Raw genomic sequence first — 15,353 nt, 5'->3', positions numbered from 1 at the left:
GGTCTTGCAATAACAGCAAATGGACGACTCATTTTATTTTAATTTTTGTTTTCCGATTGATAATGAAATTGTGACTATTTTGAAACGCCCCAGATTTCTCTTTTGATTTGCCCCCCTTTTGCAGCCTTTCCCCAAATTAAGTTGTTATTTTATCTTGTATTTTTTATTTGATGTTCTGAAAGTTCAAGGTGAGTAGACAATGCTGTGATTTACTTCATGTTTTTTGAGCCAAAATCCCTGGAGGAAACCGTTTTATGGGTGTCTACTAGTCCAGAATTTTTGGAGAGTCCTGAAATAATACTGATTTTTTAACGGTCGTCTGGAAGTAGTGAAAAAGTTTGAAACTCTGCAAGAAGGTCTGGAATTTTTTCCAAGCGTGTTTTATAATGAAGCCTGGAAAGTATGCAATCCCCTGTGCGTTAATTCCAAGAGTAGCATTTGCCTGGAAGATGGCAACTGTGCAGTCTGTCAATCTTCAAGATACCAATGAAGTTTTGTGTCTAGGTCATTTTTGTCGCAATTTGAAATTTTTTGAATTTTGTTAATTGGAGGTACTAAAAAAGTTTTGCATTTTTCTGTCAAAAAGGTGCTGAATTTCTTGGGAATAAACTGAAGAAGTACTGTAATAGTCCTGATTTTTGGCCAGCCTGTTTTGGTAGACACCCTGGCTTTAGAAAAGTCCCTAAACTACAAGGAATTTTATACACGCTCGAATAGCAGAAAACTGATGACAATAAAGTACTAAGCCAGTCAAATCGCTATCTACTCTTATTCTCTGGTGATGCTCACAAAAATAAAATGCATTTTATTATAGAATTGTCATTTGTTTACTACATACAAATAACGTGAACAATATTCGTCTCAATTTGATTCTGGAGATAGATATGACCATCCTATTGTTTTCATGTACTAAGAGTAGAAAAACATTTGACTAACGTTGCAGAAACCTGTGTTTGCTTCTGATTGGTACCGGATGATATTATCCAGTCTAGCGCGAAACCCGAGCGTTTTAAATCTGCGGAAAAGTTACTCATTTTGAGCTGTGTATTCCTCGGTTTCAGAGTTACTTTCTCACCTTTTTACTGCACGCACAGTGTTTTTTGCGTCATTTACTGTATGGAAAGTGTCTTGCAAGTGAAAATTTCACTGAAGGTTCAATCAATAATAATAACATTATCTTTTTATGAATAACAAAGAAATCAGGTGTTCAGAAATTAAGTGTTGCTTCTTTTCAATATTAAAATTGACATTTTATTTCAGGAAGGGAAAAATTATGGAGACGAATATTTAGCAGAACTTGATTACATTGAAGTAATTGAGAGGATAAAAGAAGACTACGAAGAATCTGTACCTGAAGAATTAATGTCTGAAGCGGAGAAATCAGCAGGAAGTTGTAAGTACACATTTAAATGCATCATACCCCTGAAAATAGTCATTTTTAAATGAAGAGTTATATTGTACAGGTTACTGACTTTGTACTTTAAAAATAATAGGAAGATTAAACTTACATGCACTTATGGGTACACCTAGTCGTCAATTACATAAAGTGTAAAAACACAAAAACTTTGATCTCACTATCTCTCTATACTTATAAAGACAACTGTTTTGGAGCTGTACACTCCATCTTCAACTTTATCATAGTGCTCAAAAATCTGCTATCATAGTGCTTTACTTATAGTGTGCAGCTCTGAAACAATTGTCCTTAAATGTATAAAAAGTGAGTGAGCTGATAGTTCATTTAATTACCGACTGGGTGTACCTATTGTTTTGAAAGTTTCTGTTAAGGAAGATCTATCTCAATAAAGCACCCACAATAAATTCATCTACTGGTATGCCATGCTAAGGACAAAAGGAACATTGCAGGCGAAAGTCAGGAGACAGGTATAACAATGAAAAATACCCTCAGCGCATGCGACAGGTGCAATACCAATTATAGCAAGAACAAAGTTGACTAACTGATTGCGGTGGACGCTTGGGTCGTAAGACCTAACAGGTTGGAGTCTTTTAGCTAACGTGCGTTAAAAATTCAGGGTGCGTTAAAACCTCTTGAGGGAAAATTGTGCATGTGTGTGAGCTTTTTCCCTCTGTATTGTGATATCAGCTTTATGCTAAATTTTTAACGCACGTTTGCTAAAAAACTCCAACATACAAAGTTGACTCTTCAAGAAGGCCAGTAGGCCACCCTCAAATTTAGATCCTCTTATGATCAAATCAAGGAAGAAGTTCACAGTGTGAAGAATAGAGACAGGTTGAGCGGAAAAAGTCAGTAAACCTTCATTGCGTGCACGCATGCGTCACCGCTAAATGCGGATAGTGAAAGGTGGAACTCCTTATCACTTCCAGATAATCAGGTTCATGGAAATAACTGAAGATTCTTAAGCAAGGGCTTCAAAGGAAAGGGTTAGGTCAACTGTTTTAAAGCACTCTTTATTCCTCTCACTCTAATTTATTTTGACATAGTTTTTACGAGTCCACTATCCGCCTTGTGGTATGGATGTAACAATTAGTTTGTTCTAGTGGAATCATCTTATCTTCGTTGTTTTTTCTCTTAGAGAAAGACCTGGATGATAAATTTGGCTGCAAAACCTGGCTTGTCCCAGGAGCTGTTTTCTTATTTTTGATACTCAACCCAAAATGAAAATCATCCAAACTTTATCGTCCATTTAAAATAGTTCTTATTAGTTGCAATCGTCTCTTCAGCCCTGAAATTATGCCCTTCTCTCAGTTCAGTCTCTGCCTTTAGTCCTCTTAAAGTGGCAGAATTGGTAGTTTTAAAGCTATTCATATTTTGTTGATTTATAATTTCCAGCCGAAGATTCTGAAGAGGAACGGTCAAAATCAAGACCAACCTCACCGCGATCTCGCAAGATGGATGCTGAGTTCGAACTCAAATGTGCGAGTAGTGAGCAAAGTGAATTTAAGTAAGTGTTTTGGAATTAGTTCATATATTAAATAGCAGAAAATTTTGTGTGCAGTCCTAATGTCACTATCTTTCATTCTCTCAGTCTTATTTTTACTGTCTTGCTGTTTAGAGAAACAGCACTCAATTTTTATTTTTGTTAGTTTAAAAACAGACATGATTGAGGAGCAATTAAGCAAAATGTACCTCAGCCACTTTTTATGAAAAATAAGTTAGCATTTAGTGCTGAAAATGAATTCTCTATGGTTACACAAATCTTGGAACATATGTTTTGCCAAACAGATCAAATACTTATTAATAGAGAAATGAAAAATGCATGATGCGGCATGAAACGCACCACATGCACATTTTTATAATTTTTCTCAAAATGAAAAAAAGTGGTTCAGTAGAGTTTTGCGGAAGTGCTCCTCAATTTGAAGCCATAAGCCTGAAAAACTCTCTCTGTTCAAAAAATGTTTTCACATTTTACTGATTTCCAAAATTATGTCCTATGTTAAATATACCTAACATCTCTCCTCATTTGTTTGTTGAATCAGGACATAAAGATAAGCGATTTCTTTTTCAAAGCTTCACTTTTGTTCCCCAGGAGAGAAACTCTCGGAGCCATTTTTTGTTAAGATGTGTTCGGAAATCTTTTTCAAGCCTTTGCCGAAGAACGCTCGATATTGTACAGGAGAATAATTCATGAGTGCAGTGGTGCAGAAAATGCCCTATCAAGCGCTTTCCTGGCTGCATGAAAATATGGAAATATGAACGAATTCATACGAGTCACAAGTTTTGCTAATTTTTGTCTCAGTCTGTCCAGAGATTCATTGTACCAGTGCATTGTGAGGACAATCTGAACTATGCAATTTGCGCAACATTTTGAATTATTACAGGAGAAGGAGGTGGTTGTACTAGTGTGCAAATTTCAAAAGATTGATCGAGTCTTGGTTCACGTATCCACTGTTTTGAATTTTTGTAGACCAAGGTCCTTTTTTCTGAAGATGGTCACATTTAGTGTCGCTTTTAATAAGTTTTCTTAAATTATTCTGGATTTTAGAAAATTTGTATACTTTTTGTGACCTCAGTACATTTTTCTTTCTATTTTTTTAGGATGATGCTGCGGAAAAAACCGGATAAATCCAAAAAGAAGTCGGATGATAAATCATCAAGTATGTAATCTTTTGCCGTTTCTTCACTTGCAGCTCATGTTTGAGCTTTCAGCCGTACTTTTGACATAAGTAACAATTTTCACTCAACATAGAACTACAGAATTAAATACTTGTCTTAATTTTCAAAGTATTTCAACATTTTATTTTTTTTAACTAATTAAGATTTTGACTCTTTTCTACTGATTCTTTTTGAATCCCAAAGTGCTGATGAAGGGCTATCTTCTTCCAATTTCTCTCTTATTTATTTTTTGACTCAAATCTTTCTTCTTAAACCTTACTTTTTCATATGATGCAGATATTACTTCTGAAAGTCAATTTTTCTTATTTCCGTCAATAATCAGAGCATTTAATCATAAGATTGTCATTACATTGAATCGGTCAGTTACATAAGGGCTCAAGCGCCAGGTATAAAAATACAAAAAAAAACAGTAGGAACTGTATGATCCAACCCATTTTAAATTGCAGATTCATTAGTGATTTGATCAATTGAATCGACTCATGCAAAAACGTCCGTTGTCCAATACAGGGTTTCATAATTGCGGTGGGCTTCTTTTGTCCCACGACACTGATGAATAGGATTGATCTCTTTTGTAAACGTTAAATTACATTAATAATAATATAATTATTTATAACATTTTTCTACACCATTAACGTCTTGAATCATCTTGTGTTGTTAAGTTACAACCAAATTGTCCACTCAAATTCTGAAACACTGTCTTGGACATTCGACTTTTTCGCATACGTCGATTTAATTAATTCATGGTTTTAATATTTTAGAGCTCTGAGATTTATGAGGGGTCAATTAAAACGGTTATTACCATTTTTCTTGAATTCTCATTTCTGGCGCTTGAGCCTTCATGTAACGGATCGATTCAATGGACCACTAGACAAGGTACGAATTTCAGCATTCTGATTATGTTTCTCAACCAAAATTTCACGTAGAACACGATGCGTACAACAAAAATTACCAAAATCAACTCCTTCCGAAGATATTTGATGATTCTTGGTGCGTGAATTCAAACCACTGGCTCTTTAAAACTCAATGCTCTACGTGATTCACATCGCGCGCTAAACGTTATCATGACAGTCTCTGCGATATAAAAATCTGGCAACCTCAGTATTGACGCTTTGGCTCAGCTATAGCAAATTGTTTATAGTTGGAACAACGCACGGTGGGAAATGAACATTGCGCGATTGAGAAGCTTGCTGAAACCGTTGTAATGCGCGATTTGACTCACGTATAGCTTTGAGTTTCTTGTCAGCGGGCAGTTCAAATTCCTCGTAACCAGTGGGAAATAAAAACGTTAATATCTTCGTTTGGAGTTGGTTTCAGTAATTTTCGCTGCGCGAATCGTGTTCTACGTGAAATTCTGGTTAAGGAACATGTATCAGAATGCTGAAATTCGTACCTTGTCTAGTGATCCATTGTAGGTAACTTTAATGCCAATTATTTTTTGTTTTTAAGGTGATGGGGAGAAAAGCTCCAACAAAGAAGATGATGGAGACAGTGACGGAGATGGTGATGACAGAAAACAAAGTAATACTTTCCTCTCTTTTCATTTGATCAGTTTTGATTCAGATCTATGATGTTTTTTGTTTGATTTTGTTTAAAGTATTGTCAACAGTAGCAACTCAGCAATTTAAAATCAGGAGAAACAAGGATTTTCTTTCTTTTTTCAAATTGAGGAAATTTTGACTGCGCAAAGATTTCAAATGATAGAAGATAGCCGAAGAAAACTCCCGAGTAAAATTGGTCCTCAGCTCTGCAATTAATTGGTCAGCTCCGCCCGTCTCATAATTTTGAAAATTGCAGAACCCTTAGAAGGTTGCCTTACCTCAAACCGTGTACCGAGGAAGCTTATCTCAATTTTTTGAATTTTTGAATGCAGTGTTTTTCAGTATGTTATCATCTTTCAGAAAAAGTCAAGGGAACCTGATTTGGATACACAGTGAGCTAGTTATGACCAAAATCCGCCTGCTAATAGAGAATTTGCAGGTGTCTGAAATTTGATGAATATCGTGTTTAAGTGGAAACTCCTGAGTGAACTGAACACAAGAATAACCTTGGTTCATGAATTGAACAATTATTGGAGAAGATATGACAATATTTAATCTGCTAAAATACAAGTGTTTAACTGGGAAATGCTGCCAGATGACGTCACTAGGCGGTGCATTTTCTCACTTTTGAATCTATTTTTGTACTCTTTCCTGTATCAGAAAAAAATTATGTGAAATCAGCTCTTTCAGCACTTTTAGACGAAGCAATAAAAAATTTGCATGCAAATTCTTCATTGAATAAATCTCTTATTTACACTCATTACTTGTAAGCTGAAATTACAGTTTATTTACTTCCCATGCTCACCTGTTTCTCTATTTTTCATCTCTTATTTTCAGACCGAGCTCCTCTGAGATTCAACCCAACTGTCGATGAAGATCCTGGGGATGAGAAAGAGGGCAAGTCTTTAAGATATCTCTTTGGTGAAGATGAATGTGTATACGTCATGGACGCTAAATGCAATGGAAATATCGGACGATATTTGAATGTAAGTCAATGTTTTTTCATAACTCCATCAGTTAGCACCATGGAAATTATCAGCACTATCAACTCGTCTGGAAACACTATTGTTTTGTATTTTAGGTCGAACTAAAATTGAGCCTGTATATTTTAATTCAATAAAATAAGAAGTTTCAATAATGAAAAGAATGGTACCTATGCTGAGTAATAATTGTACAAGAATTGGATGTATTTACTTCAGTGAATCCTATTTATTATGAATTCTGTGCGGTAGACTTGCATGAATACTACGGTGTTTTAGTCTCTCTCCGTGCAAAGTATTTTTCATTCAGTCAGAAGATATTCCAGTCGTAATATGAGGATGCTTCTGTAAAAATAAAAAATGAAGAAGATGAGCAGTACCTGTGGTAATATTGAATGTAGAAACTTTGCTGTTAGACGGACAAATTTTATAATTTTTTGTTCATCTATCAGACTTGGTCATCAAAATACATCCCAAGTACCTTTCTCATGGTGTCTATCTTCGAATTTTGGTTCAGTTTCATCTCATGCATAATTTAATGATGGCTTTTTTTTCTAACTTTGATTTCTGTCTTTTTCCAGCACTCTTGTGAACCAAATGTTTTTGTTCAGAATGTCTTCGTTGATACGCATGATCTCCGTTTCCCTTGGGTAGCTTTCTTTGCTCTCAATTATATTCCTGCTGGACAGGAACTAACATGGGACTACAATTACGACGTAAATAGTGTACCAGGCAAGGTCCTCTACTGCTATTGTAACAGTTCAGAGTGCCGTGGACGCCTTTTGTAAATACAATTATCAGATAAGACATCTAGTGAAATTTTCAATCATTGTTGTTCTCTTGGAATTGTTCTAGTTAATTTTAGGCAAGAGTCTTGGTTCAGTTTCCTATTTTGTTCAGTGCAACTTCAAAACCAATTAGTCAGCTGCCAAGCCAAGCTACTACTGATAGAGCTGTGTCAGTTTATCGGTAGAGATAAGTGCTGGACTTACCAAATCATATAAATAAAAAATACCATTTAAGGCATATGTTTTGATGTTAAATTTGTTTTGTAAAGTGTTTGTAAAAGATTGGTTTTCAACCCCTGTAAAAGCTGTAGAAGCTATGTATATATAATGTGAGTAGAAGAAAATTGAACCAAGTTCTAAACTCTTCAAGTCTGGTCTATCAATATCTTTTTCTTCTAATACAATGAAACGAAAGCTATGTATCTAAAATTGTTTTCAAAAACAGTGTAACAAAAGTGATAAATCGGTTCTCTAGATCACTCTACTGAAATTTCTCTGTATTTTCCTGTTTTTTGCCAGCTTGTTTTCATCTTGATTTGCAAGTGCACCTCTTATTTTTAAAGAACACATGAACCAATTAGTTTTTTCCCTCTTTTTATTCGGCTGAAATTACACGAAAATCAAACTAGCCCTATCCTTTTTCATTCTTGTCAATTTTGAAAAGCTTGAAAGTTGATCTGAATTTTTTGCTCTTGATGTATCACTTTTGGTGCTTAAGCCTCTTTAAAAATTATTGGATAACAATTTGGTTCTTTGTTTTCAGTATAAGCTTGAGATTTTGACTTTTTTGTAAGTGCATTGTACTTCTCGGACATGACCCTCTTCATTTATTCCAGTCAGCCTTTTGTACTCATCATTTATTTATATTCAGTGACCCTCAAGGTGTTTTTAAGCATTTCTTTTTTACTTGAGTCAAAAACATGGAAAAGAGTTGAAAAGACTGAGGTATTTCCGACTGATGTAACTCCTTAAGATACCTGGTGAAGCAAAAGAGGCTAAGTGCAATGCATTTACACCAATTGTTGAATCCTGTATCTGATAGACCACTAGACAAGGAGGATTTAAGCATTTTGCAGCGTTCGCTCATCAAAATTTCATGTAGAACACGATTTGTGCAACGAAAATTATTGAAAATAACTGCTCATAAAAGAACCATGATCTGCTTGGTTTAAATCGCACACTTATCGTTACTGTAACAGTCTCAACGGTATGAAAATAAGACAACCTTAATCTCAGCGCTTCAGCTCAGCTTTTGCACGTTTCTTATACTTTGAAAACACAGGGTGGGGAAAGAATTCTGCTTAATTGAACCGTATTAAACAGAAAGGAACTAAGCCACATCAGCTATTGTCAAATTTAATCGGGCAGTTTATTTTTTTTATGTGAAAACGGTTTTGCAGATTTTCGTGCAAATTTCAGTGAATTTTCTCCTCAGTACAAAGCAAATACCTCAAAATTTTTTAAGGGATTTGACAAACGTTCTCTCGTAAAAAATTCAATTACCCAGTTAAATTTGGCAATAGCTGGTGTGGCTTAGTTCCTCTCTGTTAAACGCGGTCCATTTATGAGACGTAAAACTGCCCTAGTGCCCGATTTAATTCACTTAGATACTGGTTTTTCTTGTGACCGGGAAACTCAAATTTTTCGCAACCAGTGCTGAATAAAAACGTTGATAGCTTGATGAGGAGTTAATTTCAGTTAATAATATTGCAGTGGCGAGGCGTGAATGATCAACTATCGATAATTTTCCATTTGAAGCAATGGTAAAGAATAAATTCTTAAGGTATTTGTTGCAAACACCGTGTATATTGATCCTCTTTCATAGGTTTAAATGGCAGATCAATCGATATATATCGCAAAGCTCGCCACGCCACTGTAGTATTGCGCAAATCAAGTTCTACACAATACTTGAATTCGTGTTTTTCTAGTGGTCTACTTTGCTAGATATTGTATAAAATGGGATAGCTAGCTTTTAGAATGAGACGAAAGCCTCGCCATCCTATCTGAGGCGTTCAGTTTCAATGCTTAAATGGAAACTCTAGATCATCTGTTTCTCAGAATAAGTTCCTTTTGCTTGAACTCTGCAAAATTTTTCTGCTAATTTTTGCAGATATCAGTCCACATGAGAATGATGTCTTGTTTTAAAATTAACTTTACTTCAGCTGCAGAACGAATGAGCTTGTTCAGCAATTCGTAATTCTTGCATTTTTGGAAACTAGAGAGTGCACAGAGTTCACAGGAATTTTCCCCGATTTTTTTGAGCAATATTAACCCACGAAATACGAGTCCAAAAGTCCGTATTTTGGGCTCCCATTTAAACGCGCGCCGCTTGGCCCATCTCAAAATGGCGCCCATTTTCTCCGTCCGGCGGTGGCCACACTTTTGACCCGGCGTGCCGGCGGGTACCTCTGCATGCCTCTGCCGTGTGTGGGTCGTATAAACAAACGAAGATTGATAACACAAATGATCCGAGCAACTCGAAATCTCTTAATATTAAATAATTTAAATCCATTTTCGACTTCAACCAAGCACTTGGCAATAATATTCATCGTATTTTACAACCAGGAGCCACGGCCTATCGGCTCATTTTAAGGTGCATTCTGAAAATCAGTGTTTACAAGTCCAGTGTCCAAACCCAGACTTGACTTCTTCCTTTACTTTTTTTTGACCATTCTCTTTTCATTTTCGCCTCAAATCAAATGTTTAGCAGTTTCTTTGTCTTGAGTATGTGGTCCTGAATTCATTCAAGAGTTAGAAGTTCACCATTTATTTAGTATTATAGCCTTTTGACCTCTCAAGCTTTACCGATATGATCTCATGTAGTTCGAGGTTTCTTTGGCCCAAACCAAGTGATTACACATCTGATGTGTGTCTTATGGCTCTTCAAATTCGCAGTTTAGAACTAAATCAGAAACTACAGTTACTTAATCCAGTTCTGCTCTCTTGTTCAATGTTTGTCATAAGTGTTTGTTCGTGTCTGTTCTTTATAAGTGACCACTGTAGTGCATATACACAGTTATGCTATCGGTACAGGTATTATTTCTTGTTTTCTACAGTCAGGACTTTCTCTTAAGCGCAATAATTTACCAAAGAAATTCACCTAGTTGCGTAAATAATTTGGTGTATAGATATTCTGTTAATGTCTCCTTGCGGTGATGCAAAGTTTCTGAGATCTGTCATAAGTGGATTTTGCATTTAGACGGTCACTCTTGTCTGATAAAATTACTGCTCTACTTAGCAGCTTCAAATTTATACTTTGATCTCTGATTCATCACTAAATGACACTCGTGCGGTGTCATTTATCTTTAATCAGTTCAAAGCTATTTCGACAATGAATCATCAAAGGTCCGATCGAAGAAGGAATTTTCTTGTGAGTGCTGTGGCTGAACCGACATCACAACTCTACTATTGAAAGCATGAACCAAGACATGATCATTCGTCTGGAAGTGGAAATATTTTGCAACTCATCAGCAGGCCGATTATTGAAGGCTTAGAGCAACCCGACAAGACATCAAATTCCGATATATTGCATGGATAAGATAGGGCTATGTCTTTTCATGTCGGGCTGACATAGTTTCAATAATCGGGCAGCTGGTAGTTTAACAGGTAAGATTTGTAAAGTCACTTAGGTATTACAAGTTACATTCGCATCTCTTGTGGAACAGTTTATGTAATTATGCTTACCTTTGTGGAGATTAATTGATAACAAAGCGAGCATATCAATATCATAGCCTAACTAGAAAACCACTTACGTAGATTCACAAAGTTTCAGACTTTCTGTTTCTCTTCGATTATAAAATCATGCAACGAAATGTTACAAATATCATCCCCAGATAACCTTAACCATGTTCCTGACTTTATCTTATGGGAGGATGTAATTCTATGTCTTTTCAAAATCCTTCCATTCGTCTGTACCTGAGAAATTCAGTAAACCAGCAGACTTTCGGACTTTTAACAAGAATCGTCGGCAACTTTACCATTGAAATGATTCTTAGGTGTTTTTGAACAAAGAGATTTTATTAAAATTTTTGTTGGACAGGTTTGATTCACCTTGAATTCTTAAATAGAGAGAAAAAAAACATTTTCTTCACTATAGAAAGAAATGAAACTGACCAAGCTGTAGGTAGGTAAGTAGTTTTTGATTACTTCATTCCATGAAATATGATGAGCCTTATTGCTGCAGGAAACACAACATATAGCAGGAATCCTCAAATAAATTTTATGTCTTGTACAATGTCTGTTGATACTTAAGTATATGATGATACCTATGAAGTACAAAATTTCTGAAAAGACACTGGGAATACCAGCAGAGTCATCTCAAAATTTTCTCTCAGGAACAAAACTAAAAATTGTGGAAGTTTCCTAAGAATGCTCTCAAGACAAATTTATGTATTATTCATAGATGAAGTGTAGCCTGCTACATATCATGTCGTATTCCTCTTCAAATATACATGCAGGTGAGTAGATTTTGAAATTTTGAGCGCACAATTTGCTTATGAAAGAAGCGAGCACTACCATGATTTCCACTTACCATTACCACTTCCTGATAAATTTATATGAGTTGATGCTTTTGAAAGTTGAGTTGAGATGTCGGTTCAGCCACAGCACTCACAAGAAAATTCCTTCTTCGATCGGACCTTTGATGATTCATTGTCGAAATAGCTTTGAACTGATTAAAGATAAATGACACCGCACGAGTGTCATTTAGTGATGAATCAGAGATCAAAGTATAAATTTGAAGCTGCTAAGTAGAGCAGTAATTTTATCAGACAAGAGTGACCGTCTAAATGCAAAATCCACTTATGACAGATCTCAGAAACTTTGCATCACCGCAAGGAGACATTAACAGAATATCTATACACCAAATTATTTACGCAACTAGGTGAATTTCTTTGGTAAATTATTGCGCTTAAGAGAAAGTCCTGACTGTAGAAAACAAGAAATAATACCTGTACCGATAGCATAACTGTGTATATGCACTACAGTGGTCACTTATAAAGAACAGACACGAACAAACACTTATGACAAACATTGAACAAGAGAGCAGAACTGGATTAAGTAACTGTAGTTTCTGATTTAGTTCTAAACTGCGAATTTGAAGAGCCATAAGACACACATCAGATGTGTAATCACTTGGTTTGGGCCAAAGAAACCTCGAACTACATGAGATCATATCGGTAAAGCTTGAGAGGTCAAAAGGCTATAATACTAAATAAATGGTGAACTTCTAACTCTTGAATGAATTCAGGACCACATACTCAAGACAAAGAAACTGCTAAACATTTGATTTGAGGCGAAAATGAAAAGAGAATGGTCAAAAAAAAGTAAAGGAAGAAAGTCAAGTCTGGGTTTGGACACTGGACTTGTAAACACTGATTTTCAGAATGCACCTTAAAATGAGCCGATAGGCCGTGGCTCCTGGTTGTAAAATACGATGAATATTATTGCCAAGTGCTTGGTTGAAGTCGAAAATGGATTTAAATTATTTAATATTAAGAGATTTCGAGTTGCTCGGATCATTTGTGTTATCAATCTTCGTTTGTTTATACGACCCACACACGGCAGAGGCATGCAGAGGTACCCGCCGGCACGCCGGGTCAAAAGTGTGGCCACCGCCGGACGGAGAAAATGGGCGCCATTTTGAGATGGGCCAAGCGGCGCGCGTTTAAATGGGAGCCCAAAATACGGACTTTTGGACTCGTATTTCGTGGGTTAATATTGCTCAAAAAAATCGGGGAAAATTCCTGTGAACTCTGTGCACTCTCTAGTTTCCAAAAATGCAAGAATTACGAATTGCTGAACAAGCTCATTGGATCACATTTAGCAAAAAGGAACCAGCGCAAATACAGTGTTTTCAAAATTGTGCAACTTCTTTTCTTTTAAAAACACTCAATGTGTGCGCAGTATTGAAATTTACACAATTATTTTCCTTTAAAATTAACAACTTTTTGGTGGGAAGTAAAAAAAATTTGCTGTTCAGGGAGATTTTTTAGATAATTTTGAAGAAGCAACATTTTTTCAACACTGTAGTTCACTGGTTCCTTTTTGCAAAATGTGATCCAATAGAAAATCAACGTAGTCTTTTAAATGGTTTCAGAAATTGATTAGTTTTTTGTTGAAATTCTTAGAAGAAAGGATTTTTCTGTGAGAATAATTTCCGTTTTATTTTGTATTTATTAACATCAACACAAAGTTTCAAAAGGTTCTTCAATATTAAGGTCTGCCTCAGATTTCAATGTTTTGGTCTTAAATTTAATTGATATAAAACTTCAATTGACATATTTCAACGTTTTTGCCAATGGGCCTGATGAGCCTTCATGAGCCTTCATGAGCTTCCCCCCTTCCTCCCAGCCCTATATTTGGAAATCATTGAGTTATGCATTGCAAGCTGATTATTCTTTGATACCAGTCTCAGCATACCTGAATAACCGTTGGGAAAGTGATTACCATGCTGGACTGGTGATATAAAGGTCGTCACTTTGATTCTTGCCTTGACAATTGTAACATGTTCGAATTTCCATACAATTTTTTTGTTTTTTATTATCACTCACTACCCCTTAATATTCCTCATCCTTTCCCTATTCTTCCGCCCTCAGTCTATGAAACATGGGAGGTCAATAGAAAATCGATTGCATCCCCCATATATTTTTTACTTGTAGAACATGCTCCCATTATACATATTTCAATAAACTGACTCGCGTCATCTTTATTCAAGAATACAGGATGAACAGCGTTTTCCTGTACTTATCTAGCCTATGCAAGAGGGCTTAGAACGCCAAGGTTTATAGTCTTCTGTTCTAAGGCTGTAAAATACCAAGCGGGCCTCCCACTCAGCTTGTTCTCATGAAATTGTTTCATATTTTTCAATTTTTTTTCTTTTTCCCTAAATTTGTTAAAATAAATTATTTCAAGTGTATTTGGAGCATGTCATAAAAATAGAATATACTGAGGGTAATGCCACTGATTCTTCAATGAACTCGCATGTTTCTTGAAAGTAGGGAGGGGAAGAAGGAATGGTTATAGAATTAAAAAACGTAATAAGTGTATCAAACTTCCAGGGCATCCGATTTTTCAATGCTTGAATGGAACCCACAATCCTCAAAGTAATAGCATAGGGCGGTAACCAGTATGCTAAGACCGTTTGCGTGGTAACAGCTGAGTGTTGAGGTCTGATCAGCATGCATTGTGCATGTCACATGGAGGTTTCCATTTGAAATTTGAGACTTTTAGGGGGCTAGAGGGGGATTCTCAAAGGCCCAATGGCAAAAAAAATGAAACTTGGCATTTTTAAATTTTACATAGGCTTTCATTTAAGGCCAAAATCATTGACATTGGTCTTTTACCCTTTCCTTTGTAAGTCTTGTTGCATACTTGTTGCGTGTTACTATAAACAATTTTTGTTGGAAAAAAATGAAATAAAAAAAAGTAAAAATAATAAAATTAGATGAATAAATAAACGAAATTGCTGCTTGAGGATCATGAACGAAACACATTAGTCAGGGGTGATCTCTTATTAATTATTCAGTCTTACTCTTTCTTATAATGTTTCAAAAGAGGGTTTTTTCCATTGAAAGGAAGTGCTGGTATGTATCTATCATTTTAAAAGATATAAGGTATCTACATTCTCATTTTTGTATGTTTTACAGAATTTAAACATAACTGCCTGAGGATGAGATTAACTTTACTCTGTTTTGGTATGAAGTCTAAGAGAAACTTATAGTAACCTTAAGAGTTGCAGTTATTTTTTGATCTCGCTCTAGAGTAGGTAAATCTAGAATGAGCTTGTTCTATGGAATGATTTCCGTAACCCTTGCGCGGGGGAGCGCTGCAGTCGCGGGCGGGTGACTGATTCGCGGGGGGGAGACATTCTGGCGGGGGGGGCGTATGTGAATCGCGCGCGGGCACCACTGTTGTGCGCGAGGGTGACTGATCCGGGGGAGGGGGCCATTGTTTC

At 36.0% G+C, this 15,353-nt stretch overlaps 1 protein-coding gene across 1 annotated transcript in view; it reads left to right on the top strand.

Moving 5' to 3' along the window:
- Positions 1-7,862, top strand: part of egg (SET domain bifurcated histone lysine methyltransferase eggless) — a 36,094-nt gene extending 28,232 nt beyond the window's left edge. The window contains exons 19-24 of the mRNA XM_019041295.2: positions 1,261-1,393; positions 2,810-2,921; positions 4,016-4,074; positions 5,540-5,611; positions 6,469-6,617; positions 7,193-7,862. Of these exons, the coding sequence (XP_018896840.2) occupies positions 1,261-1,393; positions 2,810-2,921; positions 4,016-4,074; positions 5,540-5,611; positions 6,469-6,617; positions 7,193-7,399 (732 nt within the window). The 3' untranslated portion in view covers positions 7,400-7,862. The remainder of the gene's footprint in view (positions 1-1,260; positions 1,394-2,809; positions 2,922-4,015; positions 4,075-5,539; positions 5,612-6,468; positions 6,618-7,192) is intronic.
- The last annotated feature ends 7,491 nt before the right edge of the window (positions 7,863-15,353 follow it).

Source organism: Bemisia tabaci, chromosome 9 (genome assembly GCF_918797505.1).
Source record: "Bemisia tabaci chromosome 9, PGI_BMITA_v3".
In the NCBI taxonomy this organism is placed as follows: domain Eukaryota; kingdom Metazoa; phylum Arthropoda; class Insecta; order Hemiptera; family Aleyrodidae; genus Bemisia; species Bemisia tabaci.
This window is presented reverse-complemented; position numbering and strand designations above follow the sequence as displayed.